Source organism: Sebastes fasciatus, chromosome 24 (genome assembly GCF_043250625.1).
Source record: "Sebastes fasciatus isolate fSebFas1 chromosome 24, fSebFas1.pri, whole genome shotgun sequence".
NCBI lineage: Eukaryota > Metazoa > Chordata > Actinopteri > Perciformes > Sebastidae > Sebastes > Sebastes fasciatus.
This window is the reverse complement of record NC_133818.1, coordinates 13859579-13884440: the sequence shown is the minus strand read 5'-3', so window position 1 is coordinate 13884440 and position 24862 is coordinate 13859579. Positions and strand designations below refer to the sequence as shown.

Here is a 24862-nt window from a genome sequence, read left to right as displayed (position 1 = left end):
CATTCTCACTATGTAAATGCAGAAAAATATTCATAATAATAAAAATAAATAAAATCAAATTTACACTTGAATTCATGTACACAAAAACATGTTTTTCACAATAAAAGTGGTCAAATAAAATCTAAAGAGACATCATTTATACAGATTTAACAATTTACACTTTTGTATTTCTCTATACTGGATTAAAAAAAATGCATGCTGGAGATAAATTGATCACAATATTTTTGGAGAATTTATACGAGAAACTAGAGTGAATCTGTTTTTATTTTCTTTATTTCTGTTGTCATCATCCTGTAGGAGCATTTGTCATCAGTACGTCTCAAACATCGGAAAGTGTGCACACATCTACATGGTCTTTTAAATACACTTACACAGGCAAAGAGGGTGCTGGGGAGAGGAGGGAGGCAAGGATATAGGAAGCACAGAAAAACACTGGAGGGGTAACTGACACCGGGGGAGGAGGAAAAGGAGGGCAGAGGAGTTTCACAACAGTGAGCAGAGAATATGCTAGAACAGTTTTATTATTATTCTTTTTTTTTTTTTTTTTTTAAATGAATTTTAACAGTTGCAAGTTGAGGGTTACTCCCATTCTTCATTTCTGCTTTCATTTCCCTTTAAAGTTACTGGTTCGATCACACAAAAAGGGCCAGGTAGCTGCTCTTTTAATGGAATGTTTTCATATAAAGCTTCATACTTTTCCACTTTTGAAACTTTGCCCATTCAAATACATCGTCTTTGCAAAAGGAGAAAGATCACAGGAGCCGTTTAGGGATCTGAGGAGACACTAGAATGCATCCCGGTCATTTACACTCACGCTGAAAAGTTTAAGCTCCAAATAGATCTAATTTATTTATTATTTAATTGCCATGCCAGCATAACAGCATTGTCGTAGCCTAATAAAATCACAGAGCTAATGTAAAACCAAACAAAAAGAGCAGCCCATTGGTTTGCAAATAAGAAAAAAAGAAAAGAAAAATCTATTGGAAAGCTAGCCTTTAAGCGCTTGACTCGACATAACTGCAGTGGTTATCCACATTTAAGTGCTAATAAGCCAGTGCAGCCACAGGGAACATACAAAACTGTAACAACTTCCACTACAGTGACATATATATAAAAAGAATACATGACACGATTCATCAGCACATATCAGGAAATCATAACCAACGAACAAACAAAAATGTCATGTCACATTTTAGCAGACATGCTCGTCAGCCATTCTCAAGCCATGTTTCTGTAAGTTACGTCTCTCACACAGTTGTATCTTTAAGACTAGCGTCTAGTAGCTATTCCTCGCATTCAGTACCATATAAATTCTGAATGAACATTATGCATGAGTTACCGTTTATCCCGCGTACAAGTGGAATGTGATCACGCTAATAAAATCACGGTACAATCGCAAAACCGTCAACGCCTTCTTAGACAAACACTGAAACCTTCAGCATTCAGCCGATCTAGAACAAAACAGAAAAGTCCATATTTGAAAATGAATGAGAAATAAAGACTGACTGGGCGTGAATGAAGAATAATCTTAGAATTCAGTTTTTTAAAATCCCACCGGAAGGACTGGAAGGGTCGTTGATGGACGAGACAGTCAATCAACTACTGTGGGGTCAAGTGTTTGGGGGGGTCATGTTGCAGTAAAGGACCTTGGGAGAACACTGGATGCTTATGGGTGAATGATGGGAAGAGGAGGAATGGTGTCGTGAGGCTATACGAAGCACGCTCATAAGCCCTGCTTGGCGAGGGCGGCGGTGACATCCTGGGCCAGCGTGGCGAGCTGGGGCGACTCCAGGACGTTGATGCTGCCGGAGGAGGACAGGCGAGGGGACGTGCCTCCCGTCTCGACCCCGGGGGAGTGGGTGATGACGATTTCTGCGCCGTGGTCCACCCGAGCTTTGGCTGTATCCCGGAAGGTCAGCTTGTGGCTCTCGATCTGGCGGGGCGAGCAAAAAGGGTTAAGGTCAAGGGTGATTTCTTTGTTTCTACAGAAACTGTCAGTGACAGGATACTGCTTCTTTTTACCATAATGTTCCCCCCTCCAGGAGTGTGGCTGGTGTTGCCCAGAGAGCCGACCTTGGCGTGGGCCTTGTCTTTAAAGTCCAGCTTGACATTCTCAATGCGCACATGACCTCCTCCTGGGAACAGGACAGAAGGAGAAGAAGAGCATCAGACCCACGGGGCATCACTCGCCTGCAGGCTTCTCCTGAGCTACACTCAGGGCAAAGAATCTGAGTGTGCACACTGCAGCGCACGGGAAGGACACTGTGTTTTTTTAGTTTTTAACACCCTTTCCTTTTGAAACAAGTACACAAATTGCCATCTTTGGAATTTCTTCTTATCCTTGAATACTAAACAAATTGATATCATTGCATTCACAACTCTTTTGGCTCGCCGAAGGATTCTCTTAGCCTGGAGATCCCCTTCATCACCATCATATTCTGGTGGTTAAAAGACATAATGTCATATTTAAGATTAGACATTTGTTTTATATATTCTGAGAGGATCAGAAGAACGACATTACTCAAAATGGCAGCATTTCCTTTCTGATTTTGCAAACCTGTCACACCTGTAGAGATCACATGTTGATGAGAGATGTGCGGTTTTGGCTGGTTTGCCTACTTTTTACATGTATTTTATAAATTTTCATTGTTTAATGCTCTTGCCTGTGTGACTTAATTGATGTAAACCTACTATGAGCAAATGAGACTGAGACATGACATTTAATTTTTTTAATTTTAATTTATTTTCTTATTTACTTTTTATTTATTATATTTAAATAATTTTTTTATTGTATTTATTTTTTATTTATTTAAAATGCATTTATTTATCTATTCTTATATTCTAATTTATTTTATTCTATTATTTTCTGTTTCCTTGTCTAATGCTTTTGTCTATGACAACCCATAAACCTACTAACATGGTATTTTTATTTTCAAATAAATATATATTTGTTACTTTTGGATACTTTATTTGTACTTACAGCTCCAGCAATAAAAATATTTCCGGAAAACAACAACAAAAACAATAGTTTTATCTATTTACCATCTTGATACATAGAGTATCACATAAGGCTGGGCAACATGGTTGAAATCATCATGATATTAAATATTTTCCTATTTCAACAATATGGCAAAAATATGCACAATCACATTTTAAAAAATCAAACTGATGCTTAAAGCAATGAAGTACGTTCCACTTTTCTGCAATACCTGACACCAAACTCTTAATAAATACAAAACAAGAACTTTAATAACCAATTTTGTTAATCTCTTATCATGTTTTATCCTCTTTATATCTACACTTTGATGTCGAAATTCAGTCATATGTCGCACTATAAGGCAAGATAAAGACAATCTTGTTATATGAAAATATTAATATATATTATATTAAATATTGGGTATACATATAGGGTCAATTAAAAGCAGACTTTTTAATTTGTTTTCAAGTATTTAATTCCATAAGGACCCTCCTTAAATCAAAGCTAAAACAGTGCCGTACCTGGTCTGTGGCGGATGTTGGACATGGAGTTACATTTGGCCTGGATGTGGCTCAAGTCGACCTTCTTGGTCTGGATTTGGATCTGTGGGGCAGCAGCACAAAGCACATATTAACATATGTTCACCTGGAAAAGTTGAACAAAAACCAGGTATATGCTTTGGAGAGGTGTAGGCTACAGAAAGTAACAGACATGAAATGCAGCGAGGAATGAAAATAAAATGTATGATTAAGTCAATCAAGAGATGCCGATGTGGGTTCCCTGGAGAGAGGTTGACATGAAAGCGAGCGGCGACGCCACAAACATCAAACAGACACACAACACGGGCACTATGTGACGCTACAGGGAGCAGGTGCTTCAATTAAACTTTATTGTCCAATTAGTGTGAGTACACACACTGTTAAAAAGATATACAGACAACCGTGCATGCTGTAAAGGACTGTTTACATTAAGATGTGATACACTATGCAGAGATACTGTATGTCGTGTGACTAGGGCAAATATTAAAGGTCCCATATCATGCTCATTTTCAGGTTCATACTTGTATTTTAGGCTTCTACTAGAACATGTTTACATACTGTAAGGTTAAAAAACTCAATATTTTCCTCATACGGTCTGCCTGAATATGCCTGTATTCACCCTCTGTCTGAAACACTCCGTTTTAGCACATTTAATGGAATTGCAACGGAATTGCGTTGCTAGGCAACAGCTTGGGTCCATGTTTACTTCCTGTCAGCTGATGTCATTCACATAAACTGCAACAGGAAATAAACTGGGACCCATTTGGAATGTTTACGTTTAAAACTGTGAAATGTTGTACAGTTGTGACATCACAAAGTCACAGAAGTGGGGGTTTTTCTCCGTGGATTTAACGTTTCGATACTTTCACAGTATTTATATAGCACTTAAACCTGCTTTATAATTAAAAAAGACATGGAAATCACTCTTTTTACAATATGGGACCTTTAAATATGATATTTTTGGTGCAAATGCTGGTAGAAAATTAAATTCAGAGGCACAAAACACAGATGAAAATGATTCACAAACACGTTCATGCCTAAATGTATATGTGTTTTTCTGCAGAGTCACTCACGTTTCCGCCGCCTGCCGCGTGCTGGATTTTGTCCAGGGAGCCACATTTAGCCTGAACGTGGCTAAAGTCCAGTTTAACACTTGGGATCATGACCTGGGAATGACAGGGTGACTTTTTTTATACAAACGGCAAACACTGAGGGCAAACTGGATCGGGGGAGCTTAAAAATTCTCCCCTTTCCTGCCCAAAATAATCCCGTAAAAGTGTCTCAATTTTAAATCCACAACCTATCAGCCTGTCAGCACTGACTTCACTGGAGCCTTTTTATTGATGGAGTTTTTACGCAGGGATAAAGGCATTTATCAGAGAGCAGGAGCTGCACTTTTAGCGCTGTAATCCATCGAGTCTTGAACTTGTTACAGCGGCCTGGAGCACATTTGAAAGAGTTTAATTCCCAAGTGCAACATCCACTATACTACACAAGACAATAAATACATGGATGGCACGAAATACAAGCAAAAAATATCACTTGGGAAGTTGGGAACTTTACTTCTTGGTTGACAAAGACATTTTGGATATAAACCCTTCTTTGGCTTGACTGCAACAAGCCAATGGCACCCAAACAGATGTGTAGACGGACGAACACATAAAAGTAGCGTGAGAGAGCGCAAAAAGAGAAAGGAAGAAAAAGAGAGAGACAAGAGAAAGGGTTGTACGTACATTGCCTCCTTTGGGCGCGTGCCTCAGATTATCCTTGGAGCGGCACTTTGACTGAACGTGACTGAAGTCCAGTTTCTTGTGTGAAATTTGAACCTAAAACAAACATTTTAAAGAAAGAAAACACTATATGTGCCTCGTTTAGGTAAGTCAAGTGTGGGGTGAGGGAACCGTGTGTCTTTACATGCGAGAGATAAAGATATATATATAATATATATATAACTTAGCCGATGCTCAATTGGTGTTTAATACAACCAATGACAGTATTTCTGCCTTGTGCGCCATTCTGTGTTGTTTTGTAAAATAAAAAACACCTACTCCGTTGTTCAAAGAGCCCAAGGTGAACACAGGGAGGAGCGGGAGAACAGAAAGGAGGAAGAGGTTTCATGGAGAACACACTAGAGCCCTGACAGCAAGCCTCCGTCTGCGGTCGTCTCTGACCTGACCTGGATTCTCTTGACAGCTCCTCCTCTTACACACAAATATGGACACACACACACACACACACACACACACACACACACACTGCTCCTACCATCCACTTCTGTTTGTTTTTTCTTATTTTTCATAGCTGTTTCAGCCAGATAGCTGCAAGGTCAACCAATGACAACCCCCCTGCACTAAATGACAATCTAGACAAACTAAAGAATATATATATATTAAAATCTATTATACTGGAGCTAAAACAATTCGTCTATTTTGGTGATCGATTATCCATCATTTTTTAAGCAAAAAAATACTGAAATGTTGCTGGTTTTCTTCATCTTTTTTAATTTTATTTTTGATAAATAATCATCAGTAATGTGGTTATAATGACTAAGTGGGTAAAGGCAAATAACAGAACAGCTAGAGCAGGCTGGTAAATTCTGAAAATGATCACTTTACTGTGACGCAGCCTTTAATACCAGGAAAAGACAACATTTATGCGATATTATTTTATAATATCCAAAATCTGAGATGATATATTGAGTCTCATATCATGATATTAATATAATATAGATATACTGCCCAGCCCTAGCTGATACAAATAAATGTAATAAACTAAACTAATATGAGTATGTCAATGTGACTGTGATGGGTATTTTTCACTCTTTTTCTGCCATTTTATGAAAAAATTATTCATAAATATTCATCAGATTATTCAATACTGACAATGTGGCAGCCCGTATGCATTATGCAACAGCTTTATTTAATTATTTATATCTCAGTGTTAAGGTAGCGGAGAAAAATCCCCCCAAATTACGACAAAATATTGCCAAAACACCGAGGCTACGGTCTCATTTTCATACTTTACAGCATGTTCGTGCACATGCAACATTTTGTTTTGAAAAAAAAGGTCTTTAAATGTCAAAATAAAATGACATTAAGACATATATTATGATAAATATGTCATAAAAAGTTATTTTAAGGTATGAAATCTCTTTCTTTTTCTACTTATTTTTTTTAAAAGAGTCAAACATCAACACTGTGAAACCAGTTTATCACACACTGTGCTCCACTGTGCTGCTCATCCAAGCCGTGCGTCACCAGCTTCATTAAAAATGTCTGCCCTACGTCACAATTCTCCTCAAAGAGGGAAGAAGAACTCACTTTTCTCCTCCTCCTACTCTTCCTCCTCCTCCATACATCACCGGGGTTAATGAAAAGTCTCACCTCTGCAACGCTCCGGGAACATTAAGACTGTCTGTTGCCGTGGTTATGTGATTAAAAATGTGCAGTCTATAAGTGGAACACACATCTGTTACACCACATGAACAAAAATGAGAGGAGCATGTGTTTTGTCATTTTTATCCAGGGTATAAAAGGGTATTAAATCATTATTATTAGAGGAAAACAGTGAGTGTGTACGTGATAATATTCTGAGGTGAAGAGGGTTTGAATCTCGCACCTCTATTTAAATTTTTTATCACAAAATTCTCCTCACAAAAGTGATGCGAGGTGATATATTTTCATTCTGTGTCCTTGAATGCAACTTCTCAATAAGTAATTACGTCCGCTTGCAATTATTAATACACAGAGCCGGAGGGAAACTCCTGCACAGCGATGACGAAAGCAGATCCCCCCCCGGGGGGAATGATTCTGCAGGTTGACTGCTCCTCGGAGGCAAGGAAAGGAAGCTTCTTAAGAGAAAAGCTGTTTTGAATCTGCTCCTGAGACTAAAGAGCTGAAGCTGGTGGAGACATTCGAGAGAGGTGAGGAGAAAGAAGACAAAGGGAAAGTCAGCCGGTGACGGAGAGGACGGCAGACAGGGAGAGGACAGTCAGAGGAAGTGATGGCAGGCGTTTAGAGGCAGTGAGTGATAGTGAAGATGTGAAAGGAGATATTTTACAATATTTATACAACTCAGAGAGAGACAGAGAAGAAGAAGGTTGTTACAAATATCTCTATATTCTGACACTTTGCAGTGGAACTACAAATCAAATATCCAGCTACAACAACAGATAAAGACACAGGAGAATGTAATTTCTAATAATGAGTAAAAATGAATGGTCAAATACATAAATAATCCCTTTTGCTTTGTTTTTAATGCTCCTATTTCTTGCATCTGTCTTTTATGTGTATTATTTAATCTTTTAACATCACATTGTATTGCATCTTGTGTGTATGAATAGTGTTATTTACAAATGAATAAATATGAACTCCTATTAACTTATAGTATGAATGTAATAAAGTTATTAGTCTTGCAGTAAATAGTGAGCTTATATATTTTAAGGTGTACAATATAACTTTGTCCTTTACTGCCCCCGTGTGGCAGAAACAGGTAAATGCATTATGTTTGTCTAAGCCGACTCGATATGTATTTTACATTTATACTAGGGCTGTCAATCGATTAAAATATTTAATGACAAATTAATTGCACATTTATCTGTTGAAAATGTAACTTAAAGGGAGATTTGTCAAGTATTTAATACTCTTATCAACATGGGAGTGGGTAAATATGCTGCTTTATGCAAATGTATGTATATATTTATTATTGGAAATCAATTAACAACACAAAACAACGACAGATATTGTCCAGAAACCCTCACAGGTACTGCATTTAGCGTAAAAAATATGCTCAAATCATAACATGGCAAACTGCAGCCCAACAGACAACAGCAGCTGTCAGTGTGTCAGTGTGCTGACTTGACTATGACTTGCCCCAAAACTGCATGTGATTATCATAAAGTGGGCATGTCTGTAAAGGGGAGACTCGTGGGTACCCATAGAACCCGTTTTCATTCACATATCTTGAAGTCAGAGGTCAAGGGACCCCTTTGAAAATGAACATGCCAGTTTTTCCTAGCCAAAGTTTAGCGTAAGTTTGGAGCGTTATTTAGAAGAGTGGGAATTTATAAAATATTAAATATGCTCTACCCGTCAACCTAATTATTTGAATTACTGAATGGATTCTATGGATTTTCCTTTTGTCTCTTGTTATTAATTTATTTGTTATTTTCCTTTTGTCTAAGTGTTTTCTTTGTTTTTCTCTCTTTTTGTGAGGTTATATTGTCATGTCATCATATTGTCGTGTTTATGTGTTTTTTGCCTGTATTAAATAATAATACAAATTTATGTAATTCTATGTCTTTCTATCTGCTGTAAATAGACTATTTTGTTTATTGCAATAAATGTGTCTCTTTCTGTGTGCTGTAAAGATTTCCTGTGACAGAGGAATCCTGTGTGTGTACATGGCCGGTTACCTGTCCGCCTTTCGGCATGTAATTGAGGTTGGACGTGGACCCGATCTTAGACTTTACATTCTTCAGGTCAGGCAGGGGCTGGTTGAGGACCTTCAGCTGCCGCTGGATGGAGGACGGCGACTTGGGCGGGGTTCGGATCACCGCCACCTTCTTCTCCTGGAGGACGCTGAAGGACTTGGGCGTGTGGCTGCCGGGCGTGCGGGAGCCGGGGGTGCGGCAGGAGTAGGTGGGTGGGCTGCCGGGCGTGACGGCGGTGGAACCGGGGGTGGAGGCGCCGCTGCGGACTGATCGGGAACGCACAGACTCTGAACCTTGAGAGAAGAAGAGATATCTCTGGGTTACAATGATGAAGAGAAGAAAGAGGGAGGAACAGAGACATGAAAAACCTTCCTGGAGAGGGACAGATGGGAAAGACAAAGACAAAAATAGAGACAAAAACATTGGAGCAACAGATGGACGGGAGTGTATGATCCTTCCTCTGGTTCTGATGATGATGATGATAAGGAAACAACACTGTCAACACTGCCCTGTTGTTCCTGCCAAATTTGCTCAGTTCCCACAAAACAAACAACCAAGGTCAAACAAGAATGTTTGACAAGGAAGTTGTGATAGCACACACAGGCAGCTGAGTTCATTTAACGCTGGCGGCTTGTTGCCGGGATACCGGTGCAGGACCAACAGGATTATAGTCGACAACATCCTGATTACGAAGAAGAGGTAGCAACCTGTTGTTATGGATCCCACCTGTTCCTCTGATAAGGTCACTGCAGGTGTGACAACGCCAGATTTAACACATTTTGAGAAATTTGGGAACGAAATTAAATAAACAAGCTTGCAAATTCTCCTTCTTTCTGATTGGAAGATGAAGATCTTTTAACTGTAAATGTGCAGAAAATGAATGTTTAGGCAGATACAGCAAATCAGGCTTTGCATATTGCAACCCTGTTATGTATTAAGAGGGGGATGCACTGTAAGAAGACTTGAATAATATATCATTTTAAAGGTGCTAAATGGGAGCTTGGGAGCATTACTCGCACAGCTCTCAACATGGCGACAGCTGAAGATCTTTGCACACCAAGTCCGTATTTTTTGTGTGAACTTTTTTAATCTGCTAAATTATATTATTTTATTATTATTCATTTAATTTCAATAAAAAAAAAACTTACGCAAGAACCCTTGCACACAGTGCAATGCTTTTCATTATTCTATTCGTCGCGAAAATTGACATTGACAATTAACATGCAGGAGAAGCACCGCGGCCGTCCCGGCGATGTCAATAAATCACAGAGAAACTCGGATTACAACACTTAACGTATAGAGCAACTCAAAGACTTTTTGAAACCTGCACGACACTCTTCAGAGTAACTTGTGACCAAGATGAATGAATGAATGATTTGTCGATGGATGATGCTCGATTCTATATAGAACATGTAAGGGATAATGTACAGCAAGCGGGTCATTGTTGTGAAATAAACCCTGAGAGGGCGATCCGACCGAAGCGGAGGGGTCTCCCATCGCCCTGAAGGGGTTTATTTCACAATAATGACCATCTAGCTGTACATTATTCCCGCTTATTACACGGCTTCTTACTTAAGAAATCAATAATTGGACACAAAAATGGTCCGCCAGAGTCCGACATCAGCCCATAGCAACGGTCTGTTATACATAGCAACGGTCTACTATAAAGAAATAACAGATCGTAGAATGCCGTGACTGTCCAATCAGAATTGAGTAATTCAACAAAGCCGTGTAATAAACAGATGTAATATGTCGATGAAGAGGGTGTGATGGGTCTAAACAGGAGCTACTAGGTGGTCTACCTGCCATACCAGGGGCTCTTCCAGACCTGGTGTCCGCTCTGGACTGGATCGCTTTGAGAGGGGAGAGGCAAAAAAAAGGACAGGGAGGGAAAAAGGGAGTGAAGGGAAGGAAGAGCAGGGAAGGGAGCGTAAGGTGGTAGGAGTTAGAATTCAATAAAAAAGAAAGTGATTGAGGAGAGTATAAGTGCAAGAGATTAAAGAGGCTGAGGAAGAGATGAGTTAATTAGGGAGGCAAACAAGCTGGAGGGTTGTGTTTTGTACATGTTTGTATTCTTACAGGTCGGCCTGGAGGGGGTGCTGTCGTCCTGTTCAGCAGCAGGGATGTGGCGCGTCAGAGATTTGGCGGGCCTCGGCAGGGACGACCTCTTCTCCGGGCTGCGGTACGCTCTCTCCTGAATGAACACACACACTGAAGAGTCAACACCTGGCGCTCGACCACTGGTCACAGCTACCTATCAATCCTTTCCATTTTACCTTCTCCGCCCATTTGTTTGGCAGAGGGCGCGAGTGGGAGCACGCAGAGGCGGACCGAGCCTCGTCGAGCTCCGCCTGTACCAGAGGGCTCCGCTTAAGGCTACAGGCGGAGCTTGGACGGGGGGGCGTGTAATCGTTTCCCCGCCGCTGAACCGCCATCTTTAACAGAACGGCTCTCGTGGGGCTCTGGACGGAAGCCGCGATCGACGAAGGGGCGGGAAAGCATGCAGGATGTGAGGATGATGTTGATGAAGCAGAGGTGACAAACAGAAGGAGAGATGAAGATGTGAGATGGGATGGAGTGGAGGTGAAGGGGTGACACACTACGTGCAAGTGTATTGTACACACTAAAGAACATATTGTAATGTAATGAATGAACACAAGTGATGATTTTCTTTCAAGAAAAACCTTGGATGGATGGATGATGTTTTTACAAATGAAACATAATGAGACTTTTACACAGAGGTAGAAAAATGTTTTTTTTGCAAGAGTGGTGAGAGGTGAAAGATGGAATTCAAGATATTTCTGAGAGCCCCTGTACTGCACATTATAAGTGTATAATAGTACAACCTGAACATGATTCTCTGCCTACTCTTATTTGAATTCTATACTCACAGATTTTCTCTGTCGAGGCTGGCACAAGGACAGAGGAGGGCATGCAAGACAAAACGTGTTCACAGAGAGAAATAAAAACATGCAGAAATGGAAAAAAAAGGAAGAAAATATCCAGTTTGTGATGCAAACAACGAGCCCCATGATGCATTTACACACAGTTATGTTGTGAAATATACTGAAAGACAAGCGCAGCGCCTGTTTACAACAACATAGTACTGATTATGTGTGATTTAGTGTTGATTATTTTCTCGATTAATCGTTTAATTGGTCTATAGAATGTCTAATGCTAATCACAGCACGATTGCATATGTGTGTGTCGTAGTTGATAGTACTTACAGTGGTCCTCTCCCTGGACTGGTGGGCCACACTGAGGGGCTGATGGCTTTCCATACCTGTGAAGAAACAGTCCTGCTGTAATGATCAATGTAAACCAGCAGGGGGAGACATTAGCGAGTGTGAATTTTCACACACAACACACACACCCATAAATGTACAGCCCGAACGTAAACGTCGGGAAACCATTTTAGTCACTCTACATTCAGAGGCCTTTTCACACCAGCCGACCAAACACACAACCTCCGACGTGCAGCCGTTTCCAGCAAACGTATACATGTGACACATCAGAAACAGAATGGCACCAGAGCAGCTGTGATCAGTCATTAAATACCAATAACTGAGGCATCAGTGAGCAGAAATAAACATGAATATGAGGCCAAGCAGGAGTAAATACTCCATTTTTGACAAAATGAGAACCAAAAAAAAGACAAAGACAAAGCAGTTGAGCTCATTTAAAAAAAAAAAAGAGCGCAGCACATGATGTTTGCCAGCTACATTGCACCTGCTTGATTCCTCAATGAGCCATCAATAGAGAGAGAGCATCAGAAACACCTGTTATTGTATGTTTTGTAGCAACAATTCAAACCCTGAATTGGTCCAGCTTTGACTGTATTTGCAGTTGAATAGGGTTAAATAAAGAAAATTGGACCCGGGTTATGTATATGTTCACTTCATATGAAGCCATATGAAGTTGCACTCTCTCTATCCACGGCGCCGATTCCCGGTGAAGAGTGTTCACCTGTGACCTTGCGTCTAGCAGAGCCGTGAAGCAGAGCGGGCCTAGGATGTCTGGCCGCCGCTTTGGCTACACTCTTTCGAGACGGAGAGCGACACTGGAGGGCTGACACCTTACTCTGGTCAGCCCTCCTCACAGCTACTAGCAGAGAGGAGAGACAGGATTATACCAACATGCAAACCTCGGTTACATGTACTGCAGAGAGGCAAATCTGTGCTTAACATCAAGTTACACATAATTTGCTAAAGTATAAAAAGTGTAAATGCAAAATATACATAATTTAAGATAAACAACACTTCTTGAATACAGAATTGGAACCTTTTTTCTTCTTCATCTCCTCTCTTGGTGGATGGTGGCTGGGGACTTTGCGGGACACTTTACTCTCAGTGGTGCCAGGGCGGCCCCTTCCTCTGCCAGGGGCCCGTTTAGCGGGTCTGTCCACCACAGGTGTACTGGTAGGACTCTGGACCTGAGGAAGGGCTTCGATTTGCTCAGTCATGATACTTTTGTCATCATCTGCAGTGGAGAGGGATTAAAAGAGGACTAATTCTCCACATTCCTAGCTAGCTGAGCACTAGCTTAGTACAGAAGACACATTAAAGGGATAGTCCGGGTGTTTAGAAGTGGGGTTGTATGAGGTGCTTGTCCATAGTCAGTGTATTACCTAGAGTAGATGACGGTCGGCGCGCCCCCAGTTTGGAGAAGCAGACATGAGTTACTCACGGGAGCAAAGCGATGTACTGCTGTGGACGGGGGCAGCAGCAAAATATATTTTAGCCACCTAAAAATATCAATATATTTACTATATTTAGAATATTCTCACCAGTTTACCTTGCCGTGGGACAGCTATGCAGTCTATGTTTCCGATGGGAAACTGAAGCAGTTATTTACACTTTCGTCAAAGCAACCAGACTCCATTGAAATAAACTCGAATTTTACCTTGCAGAACACAGGAGTTGCTGGTCTACCGTTGCTTCGATTGGTTAGTTAACATGTTATTGTGTGATTTTGGTTAGTTCAGATTAACCAAAGTCATGCAATAAGACAAACAAACTAACCAATCGAGGCAGCGGTAGACCAGCAACCCCTGTTTTCTGCGAGGTAAAATGACAGTTTCTTTCAATGGAGTCTGGTGGCTTTCGGGAGAGCATAGCTGGATATAACGGCTTCAGTTCCGGCGGGGGAACTGAAGCGGCCTAAAAGGGAAAATATTCTAAATATAGCATACACTTAAACTGATATTGATTTTTTTAGGTAGCAAAAATAAGTTTTACTGCCGGTCCCGTCCACAGCAGTACATTGCTTTGCTCCCTCCCAAACTGCGGGTGTGCCGATCGTCATCTACTGTAGGTAACACACTGACTATGGATAAGTACCTCATACAACCTCGCTTTAAAACACCTGAACTATCCCTTTAAGATTTACTATCAAACAAGCGTTATAGCGTAAGCTAGTTTTTGGTATTAAAAGAAAATACATTAAGTGTCTTAAACATGTATTTTACAATTGGTTAATTTATTAATTTTACAAGCTCTGGGTACCTTGTGAGTCCATCCAGCCACTGTCTGTATCTAGGATGGAGACGTCCATGGTGGTTTCATCGTTAGCTGCCTGACTGGTCTGGCAGAGCACAGCGGAGGTCTCTTCCACCTCCTGACCAATCTCAATGTCTTTCTCCTCTTCAACTATCCTCTCCTGCCCCTCATCCTCCATTGTTTTCCTCTCTTTCTCTTCGCCTACCCCATCAGAACCAACTTGCTCCTCCCCTGTTAGGACTTCCTTTACCACCTCACCCTCTTCTTTCGTTCCATCATCCCTATTGTCTTCTTCTACTTTATCTTCCCCTGTCCCACCATCTCTGCCGCCACCTTCATCCAGTTGCAGTGGTAGATCATGGTCAGAGCATAGAGACAAGTGCGAACTGTCTGTCGCGGGGTCCCCATCACTGTTTATCGCACTGTGACTCCATTCTTCTGCTCCAGACTTGGGATCTTCTTCCCCCAACTGATCGCCTACCGTCAGCCTCACCTTGATTGGACTCTCAGGCACTTCCTCCATTACCTCTTGAGGCTCTTCAGCAATCTCAATATCATCCTCTTCATCGGCTTCTTCCTCTACTTGTGCTTGAGGTATAATAATGACTGGGGAAGATATTTGTGGCTTTGGTGCATCCACCTTCTGTAACTGGATTTGGGCATCTTTCTCATCTAAGGCCTTTCCAGTGCTTAAATCCTTAACAGCCTTTGAGGTCTCTTGCTTTTCTATTCTTCTAGGTGTCCCATGCTCACTTTGAATCTTCTGGACATCCTTTTCTGTGCTCTCTCCTAAAGACTGAGATGATGCTGAAGGTATGTTTGGCATTACCGGTTCATCCCTTCTTTCTTCTGATTCTTCAGATTTCTGCATTTCTTTGTTTAACTCTGTCTGTTTACTATCAATCCTCTCAGGCTCTGGATCATCCTCTGCTTTGACCTCCAGTAAGACATCTTTCCCTGCCTTCTCTCCAGTGAATTGGGTTTCTGAGGGAATATCATCTGGGGACTTGGGGGTAGTGGGAGTTAGGGGAACCTTGCTTCCAGTTTCCAGAGGAGTGAAAGTAAAGGAACTGTCTGGTGGGATGGGAGAAGCCTCTCTGGAGGGGTCTTTTTCAACGTCTACCTCGGGGATTGCTTGGATCTTTATGTCACCGGGCAGGCCACTCTCCAAACGAAACTCAGTCAGTCTGTCTTTTGAAGAAGTCATTGGGATTCTTAGACGATCAGGTTTTACTCCACTTGTCACGGCTCTTTCAAGACTCAGGGTACTCTTTACTGGTGCATCTTTCTTTTCAAACACTGTTTTTTGGGAAACTTCAGGGAGAATTCCTTGAGTTCCTTTTTGAACACCTTCAACTTCTGACGCCCCTAGCTCCTCCTCAACTTCACTCTCCATAGAAGGGAAACGCTGGTGTGGAGAGTCCCCAGGACTGGGTACATCAGCAGGAGAAGGCATGGGCCCCGAGTACTCATTGAAAACACAGTAGCCCACTTCCTCCAGCTGGCTTTCCCCTTCCACCACTCTCGAGGCTTGATCTCCCAATGCGAGCTTGGCCAAAGAACTCCCCATTAGAGCTGACACATTGGCGGGCACGGACTTTCGCCTCATGTGATCAAGCTCCCTCTTCTCTAATGATGGGCGAGGTAGGTCTCCAGCCAGGTCCAACATCTCAGAGAGGCTGCCTGAATGTTCCAAATGTTTTTGCTTATCAGAAGGGGAAGGCGTGTCTACCTTGGTGGGGGTATCTTCAGGTGATTCAGTGGTAGTCGGGGTAATGGAGACAGCTGGAGGAAACTGTTGTTGGCTCTCAACAGATGGTGTTGAAGGGTAAACCTCAGATTCATCAAAGCTTCCGCTGATTGGGCACAAGGTCCTTAACGTCTCTCCCTTTACTACCGAAGACCCAACAGCAACGTTCAAGGAGAGGCTTCTTTGTTCCAGCGACACCTTACCAGGAGATGTTCTGGCTTTTCTCTCCGGTTGTTCCTCGAGCTTCTGCACAATGCTTTTAGTGTCCTCGCTTAACTTTTTCTCTGCTGCTGTGCTGAGTTCGTAATAGCTCTGGGTTTGGGATGACTCCTCTTCGTGGCTTTTTGAAGATGTCTCAAAGTATCCGGACTCGCGTTCTACAAAAATATCTGATGCCGATTTCAACTCTGTGCCAAGTTCTGGACTTGACTCGACCGTTTCTTGTCTTTGGTCCCCTTTTTGAATGTCAGTCACTGGCGTTTCATGCAATCTAATGTCACTGCCACTATCTTGGCCCTCAACTGTCCCTGCTTTTTCCTTGCTTTCATTCATAGGGGCTTCTGATTTGCTTGGTAAGATAACTCCCTCTTTGTCTTCCTCCTCTGTCAGAACAGGTTGTTTTTCTTCTTTTTCTTTGGACTCTACAAGCAGGTGGCTCTCAGCGACCTCTTCTACTACATCCGTTGTGTCTTGGTCAATTGAGGAGTGCTCTTTCTCTTTCATAGAGGGCGGGGAAGGTTCAATCGAGGCAAGTTCTGCACCTTCAGGTGTTGCTCTTTCAACCGCCAACAGCGTCCCATGTAGCGACGCCACTTGAGGTTCATCTTCTTTCATAGCAGACTCACAAGATGCCTTACTGACGCATTCTTCTGGCTGGGCTGTGAGTTTGAAGGATACTGTACAACTTTGCGCCGAGTCATACAAGCTAAAAAGCTTTGCTTGAAGCATCCACAAAAGCTAGCCAATACAGTCAAGCCGAGGCCTTCTGCACATAGATACAGTAGCTCTCTATCAAGCAAAACACACAGCACAGTGTATTTTGCAGCAGGCCACAACAGCACAGAGGGGGGTCGCAGCATCTAAGATAGCGTGCAGAACTGGAATGAAGGAATGAGTTGCATGACATTAGATGACAAGAAAGTAAAATGTACACAATTGAATTCCTATTGCAATACTCAAGGATTGACAAAAATGGTCAACCTGATGATAAAGAAAGGTATTGTTTGGATGTAATTAACTGTTAATGGTGTCATTATAGATTCTACAGGAATACTGTGGATTCGAATTAATCTTTATATTGCTTGGAAGTAAATTTATTAAGGGTACGTTTTTGATTCAATTAATAGATAAGGATGATGATACATGTCCAATGAGGGTGGATTGTAATGCCCAAAGTGTGTCCTTAGTAACAATAGGAAAACAGAATTATCCTTTGCCTTGTAATGAAATGAAAACAACATTGAAACTCAAAGCAAGTGATATACAACAGACTTAAAAATACATTCAGGACTGATTCATGAAACACCCATACAGGTGGGTGTACTCAGAAAACACCTTCTTGCACACAATATTCAAGGAAAACCCACATAAAAATATACAAACATCTAATTCTAGTGACACAGTATAGACAGTGACATCTGCATTTGCAATGTAGCTGGCAATACAAAAGTGCAGAAATGATCAACTACAAAATGGTTGATCCGGTGTTCGCTCCGATGAAAAGCAAATGGTTATGTTTTGCATGAAAAAAGCACAAAATCAAAATGCTATGTCACATCATTTTGCACAACTTCAGGTACTGAAGCGGAAGCCGATTTAAGAGCAACAAAGCTGCAGGAAGGTTTGGCGGCGAAAGCCTGAGTCGCATCACAATTTATAAATCAAGAGCGGAAAATCTTGAGTACCCGTTAACAGAGCACAAGAGGATCATGCAAAATAGGTAATGGATAGACATTCACTCCAACACGCTTTCCTAGAGGAAGGATGTTCACACATACTGCACACGCACACAAAAACCCATAAAAACCACACACACCTTGTTGTGATGGGCTGTGTTCACCTTGATGACTTCCTCCATTGAGGACCTCAGGTGTCTGGGCTTGCTGGCAGCCCAAAGCCTGGGGCTCTGTTAAATAATCTGTCTGCTCTAAGAGCAAGGCTGCAGGCTGCTCATATGCCACTTCCTCCTGGTAACTGTGGGGCTCCTCTGGAGCCTTCTCCTCCTCCTCCTCCTCCTCATCCTGCTGTTGACTGACAACCTCTACTTTATCTTCTTTGAGCAGGGAAGGGAGGACACATAGATGAGACATGGAGGACAACAAAGCCGGGGTTACATGGGTTACTTTCAGCTCTGATGGAGATGCATGGGATGCAATTAACACACTTTCTAGCCTTGTCTTGATCGATAAATAGTTAATTATTAAACATGAGGTAGAAAATAAGAGTTTGCACATTTGCTTTACAAATAATAGAGCATCTTAATACTGTACAATTGCAAATAACATATTTTAACCTCAACATGGATGCAATTAGTCTTTTTTTCAGAATATATCCCATTTTATAGATTTTTTTTTTTAGAAAGTACGAGAAAAATATGCATATGCTGTGTTTGACACAGCAACAGGCTGCAAGTCATTTTCAATGGAAGCTGGTGACATGAAGCTACAAACCAATTCCGATTCTGAACTTGAAGCGAGATGGCTCACTCATCGGCTACTTCCATCACTGATCTTGGACGCAGCGATCGTTTCTTTCGGAGCTGGTGCTGGAAGTAGCTAACGAGTGAGCCATCGCTAGGGCTGCCCCCCTCTTAGATGATTAGTTGACTAATTGCTTATTTTGGTCTCAGTCGACTAAGATTTCTTTAGTCGATTAGTCATTTTTTGTGCTTTTTTTTCATGCTGAATGACTTATTTCCAATAAACTTATAAGCACATCTCTGGTAAACACAAGATTTTGTGTGATTCTTTGTGGAAAAACTTAGTTTTACAGATCTGTCGATTAAATCGACTAATCGATGAGTTGACAAAATCGTACCAGTGTTAGTCGACTAAGAATCTCTTTGGTCGAGGACAGCCCTAGCTATCTCGCTTCTTTCTCATCTCTGTTGAGAGTTGCACATACGCAGTACCGATCGGGCAGGATCGGGTAGCGAGTGACACGTGTTGTTGTTCTTCCTGTTAAGTGTAAATGAGCTGATAAATGATATCGGATCGCTGCATTGCCTGTATCGGAGGCATTTCCAATACTGGTATCGGTATCGGAACAACTCTAAGAGCTAGTGTTAGTTATGTGTACTAATGAATAATTAGCATTAGCCATAAAGCTGTACTGTAGTGGGACTATAGGATTCTACACTTTTTTGTGATTGCATGCCACATGCGAGAAGGAAATGATTAGAAAACAGACGGTGCTGTTCTCTGTGAGTAAAGAGCTGAAAGCCAATCTGTGATTTACTCCTTGAGAAAATCAATAGACGCAATGAGTAAAGGAACAACAGAGGAGATGATCTGAGGGGAAAGCAGACTAGTGAGATGAAGGGCTCCAGTGGCAGGTTTATGTACTAAAGGGAGGAAGGTGTTGTCTAGTATCCAGGGCCAAGGACATACTGGTATATGTTAGAGAACTAATACTAAACTAATATTGTTTAAAGTGGACAGGACAGTGTGGCACATGCTGCAGACTCCTTAAAGGTGATTAGCTGACATGCAAGGCGACATTAAACACTAAAGGGACCAGAAGAAAGAGGAGGAGAGTTTTTCTAATCATGCGAGTGGCTGTTTTGAGAACTTGTTTTGGTGTCTTCTTTTAGAGATTTTACCACTCTCACCACCATCCACACTCTCATCCTGAATGGTCTGAGGGGTTATAATAAGTGCACGTGGGTGTACCTTGTGCCACGGGCCCAATCTGCTCAGCGGATGGAGAGGGGGGAGGGGAGGGAGGCAAATTGGCTGAGTCATCCACTGCGAAGGGAGAGAGAGAGAGAGAGAGAGAGAGAGAGAGAGAGACAGACAGACAACACCGGGAAGACAAGAGATGGATGGGAGGACGGAAATGAAAAACTAATAACTGTGCTGACCTTATCTCTGCGGGTGGCCTCCCTTTGAGTTAGGAACAATGCTCGTTGTGTGAATCTCTTGCTCATCTAGGATCTGATTAGTCGGGCCTTTTATTCAATGTCAAGTGCAGATGGATGCAGCTAGAACTTACCTCAGATGGTGTAAAAACATACACTGAGTCACATTACAGTGGCTCAATATTCAAGATTCAACCATAAAAAAATCAAAAGACATTGACAAACGTATTATTTACATTCAATTCACCATAAAAAAAAGTGGAAATTATGAGTTCCCACAGATGTACACATGCACATGGTCAAAGTGTGCCAGTACAAGTAGTGCTGCATTCATGTGGAATCAGGCAGACGGTAAATCGGGAGTCATGTTAAAGGCCGGTAGATGGCATTGCCGGTCAAAGTATTGCTGCCAGGCAAGTCAAATATTTTGCCGTCCTCCGAGACACGACAGAATGTACAACCGAATGCTACGTAGCTCCGTCACACAAGGAGAAAGTAGCTTAAGTTTGAAATAGAATATTAAGAGAAATCTGCATTTTATAGCTATTTGCATTACTAGAATAATTACATAATATAGTAGACAGAAAATTGATTCCATCATCATAACAACATATTATCATGCATGTTTTGTTTTGCCATCCTGCCATTCCGTCGCACTGTTGTTTGTTTTTCCCGTGCCGTCCAGAAGGTGTTGTCCGTCTGCCGTCTGCCTGATTCCATGCGAATGCAGCATAAGCATGACAGAAAAAGTTATCTACCTAATAGGCAGCTTACTCTTCTTTAAAATCCATCTTCCCTTTTTTATTTCTTCTTCTTCTTCTTCCTCTCTCTCTTTCCTTTAAGCTAGACTGATCACTTTGCAGACATATCAATCAAAATATTAGCATTTTGCTGTAAATCTGACATCTACCAGCCTTTGTTTCCACGTTCTAATATGATGGATATGATGCTTTATTATATTAGTCAGATTTATTAACTTTCAGCCAGCCACATTATCATAATTTAGAGATTGCAGATTTTTTTTCTGATATAGTTTTTCCAAAGTGCAAAATCCTTAAAATAAGCATATTTCTGAAAGGCAACATGCTCCGCTAGGAAATAAAACAGCTTTACTGCAAGATGCCTCCTCTCTTAAAGAGGACCTATTATGCTTTTGTGCTTTCCCTCTCTCCTTTAGTGTGTTATGAAGTTTTTTGTGCGTGTAAAAGGTCTGCAAAGTTGCAAAGTTACAAAGCCCAAAGTCCACGCCAAAGGGAGAAACACTGCTCCTGAACTGCCTGAAACGCCTCGCTTGAAATCCGCCTTTTCTTCCGTAATGTGGTGATGTCACCAAGTAACACATTTGCATAATACCTGCCTCTAGTTTGTCACGCCCTCAAACAAAGCTAGTTAGAGCGGAGCTGGACAGGAGTTCGAAGAGTTTGGTTCGGTTGACCAATCACAACCAGCTGACCAATCAGAGCAGACTGGGCTTTTTGGAGGCGGGGCAGGTGCTCAAACAGAGCGTTTCAGACAGAGGGTGAAAAGAGGTGCTGCAGCACAGCCGATATGAGGAAAATAGTGTTTTTTGAGCATTAAAGCATGTAAAAAATGTTCTCGTAGAAACCTAAAATACAAGTATGCACTTGAAAATAAGCATAATAGGTCCTCTTTAATGTTTTACTCAAACCTTGGAGTATTTCCAAGGAGTCATGGAGCTTTCTGGTCTACTTCCAGAAAAAGGTCCAACTGTCCTCTATACAAAAGAGTTGAGGGACCACGGCAATGTCCTTCAACCTTTGGCAGCACTGCTACAGCAGACTGTGAAACCATTTTGAGGATTGACTGCTCTTGCCTGGCACCACGGAAACCAATCACAATTACCCAGTATGTGCAGGCGATCCAATCAATGTCATTGACCCGGTGCTGCATGCTTACACGCTCACAAACACGCCACGTTCCTACCTGTCGTTCCAGGATGCGCAGCCGCCCCGCCGTGGTATCCGTTCTCCCTGTAGGCAGAGCTGTAGGCGGAGTAGCCATTCTCGCCGTTCTCCTGGCCGTTTGAGGCCCAGTGCTCGTCTGGCTGCCGACCGTCTGCCATGCCTGCCTGCTGGGACGCCGGGGAGGGGAGACGGGTCACCTGTCGGAGGAAAGAGGAGAGAGAGATGATTGTGAGGTTTGCAGGAGAAAGGGGGAGATGATGAAAAGAGAGGAGCACACTGCATGGTGAAGCTCACAGATCAGCCACCAGAGGGAGTGAGGTCGTTCCTCTACCGGCTGGTCTTTGTCTCAGCATCCATGTGCTGAGACAGGAAGGAGAGACTGACATGAATGAATAGCTGTGCCTAATCTATTCTTTTTTTTCTTCACTTTCACAGTGGATGTGACTCCCAAAGGCGTCCAAAAAGTGGAATGCAAGTGAGCTTAACAGGTGGAGCATGACAGCGTCCCCTGCCTGTGCTTTTGATTTGATCCATGCTAAAACATGCGCATTCAATATGCATACGCCGAGCCTGAATCCAAAAAAAGACAATGAATAAACTAGTAAAGGACATTTATAATAAAATGCATATGGATCCTGAATATGTGACACGATAAAGACCAAAATGTTAAGGTGCACTGCAGCAGGCGGCTGATGAAATGGTGAGAGAGAAAAAAAAAAAAAAAAGCATGTGAACACACCCTTCACATCCCCTCACCACCGATAAGGAGGTTGTTACCACGGCAACCTGAACAGGTCTTGTGGGGGTCCAGCAGATGGGTTTGACAGGCTTGCCCCATTCAGACACAAAAGTGCTCCACACCTAGACGAACAAGTGCAACAAGCTCTTTTCCACCAATTATAATAACAAAAGGTTCGTCCCAATCACTGCTAAAGTATCCACACTCTAATCAAGCATGTACCCGCAGAAAAGCCGTTTTCATCCCTTTAGAGGAAACACACATTGTTGCTTTTTAAACAAGATTAGTGTGTGTCTCCCTTGCGTGGAAGCGAAGCTAAATTGCATCATTATCATCATCTGCGGCTAATTTCATCATAACAAATCATCACTGAGACTCCTTTCTCCCTCCGTTTCTTTGCTCATGTCCCTTTCTTTCTCTCTGACCGAGTCCATTAGCCGCGGGCTTTTTCCATTACACTTCCATCTTCGTCTACATTTTTTCTTTTTCATTCTCTTTCTCTCTTCCTCTCCTGCCACTCATCGCGGATTTCCCCATTTTCGAGTCACGATGAACAGTTTGCAAACATATTAAGTCAATATTAGGGCTGTCAAATTTAACGCCATAATAACGCAAATTTGTTTTAACGCCACTAATTTCTTTAACGCAACTTGTGGTTTTGAGGTTGCAGCGGGCTCAGTTTTAAAGCTAGAGTGAAGATACTGGCATCATATGAAACTAGAACCTATGGAATTCATTGGTAAACGCTGAATACACTGAGAACAAAACGACCGATTAGTTGACTAATCGACTAACAGGGGGCAGCTCTAATTTATAGTCGATCAATATCGATCTGAATTTGATCTGAATTGTGTTGCATTTGGACAGAGCCAGTCTAGATGTCTTTATGCTAAGCTAAACTAACCGGTTGGTAAGCTACATATTTAGCGTAAAGACGATCTCCTCATGGGAAGAAACTTTTGGTGAGAAAGCCTATTTCTCAAAATGTCAAACTATTCGTTTAAAATTGAAAATCTAATTGAGTTTCTCATCAGAGGGAAACATTATCTTTGATTTTTTGGCAGCTTCAGTCCTAAAATATGTATAAGCCTTTGAGAAATAGTGTCCCTCGCTCTCATTTGTCTTCATCTCTCTTCCCTCCTCATTCCCCTCCTCTCCTCTCCTCCCCTGCAGCGCTGCATGACGACAGGCTCGCAGCGATCGGGGCTAATGTCTGCTGCAGTGGGAAGACGTGAGGATCAGAGGAGAGAGAGAGAGACGAAGAAGAAGAAGAGGAGGAGGAGGAGGAGAAGAAAGACCTACTGACACTAAGGATATTGGGCCAAACTGTCTGAGACAGAAAATCTGAGCCCAGGGCTCAGTCAGTCTGGTCCCAGCTGTTGCTAAGGAAGAAAAACTGGTGCGCTGACAGGCAGATTGTGCTGATGCTGGTTTAGAACCGCACTGACCTGCTTTCAGCTGCTGTTTTGGCAACGTTACGCCACACTTGGCGTTCGCACGTTGTGTCTACAAAAGGATGGCAATAAACCTTGGCTGCTTACATAAATCCGTTGTGTTGTCATTTGATAAAAAGACGTTTGATTAGAGAAAAACACAAACACAGCACACCTTTTCTCACTAATTCAAATGCATTACACCCCAAGGGTCCAGATATACCACAAATATCTCTTTTATTATTTGTTGTCTGTGTTTTTTTGTATTTGAACGTCTCCCCCGCCACCAGACTGTAAAATACTAAAAACAACTGGCCTTTTAATACGAAGTAGTTTAAGGAAAACTGGTTAGATTGGTGGCAATAGTTGTACCCATGTGACACCGGTCCTGTTAGAGCACAATACAATGAAGAGTTTACAATTTAATCTGTTGTAGTTTCTATTCAAACTTGTCATTTACAACAGCAGTCTCCAACAAGAAGCTCATGTTTC

At 41.9% G+C, this 24862-nt stretch overlaps 1 protein-coding gene across 6 annotated transcripts in view; it reads right to left on the bottom strand.

The window, feature by feature from the left end:
• Positions 1-527: 527 nt before the first annotated feature.
• Positions 528-24862, bottom strand: part of LOC141762923 (uncharacterized) — a 62306-nt gene continuing 37971 nt past the window's right edge. The window contains exons 4-18 of one of the 6 annotated variants that reach the window (XM_074627088.1): positions 22218-22395; positions 20086-20160; positions 18231-18467; positions 14452-17073; positions 13229-13426; positions 12914-13051; positions 12175-12230; positions 11224-11409; positions 11027-11141; positions 10750-10800; positions 8930-9240; positions 4590-4682; positions 3499-3580; positions 2023-2135; positions 528-1933 (exon numbers count right to left, since the gene is read on the bottom strand). In XM_074627088.1, coding sequence (XP_074483189.1) covers positions 1724-1933; positions 2023-2135; positions 3499-3580; positions 4590-4682; positions 8930-9240; positions 10750-10800; positions 11027-11141; positions 11224-11409; positions 12175-12230; positions 12914-13051; positions 13229-13426; positions 14452-17073; positions 18231-18467; positions 20086-20160; positions 22218-22356 — 4626 coding nt within the window. In that variant the 5' untranslated portion in view covers positions 22357-22395 and the 3' untranslated portion in view covers positions 528-1723. The remainder of the gene's footprint in view (positions 1934-2022; positions 2136-3498; positions 3581-4589; positions 4683-8929; positions 9241-10749; positions 10801-11026; positions 11142-11223; positions 11410-12174; positions 12231-12913; positions 13052-13228; positions 13427-14451; positions 17074-18230; positions 18468-20085; positions 20161-22217; positions 22396-24862) is intronic. The other 5 variants (XM_074627090.1, XM_074627091.1, XM_074627093.1 and 2 more) reach the window with 5 other exon arrangements.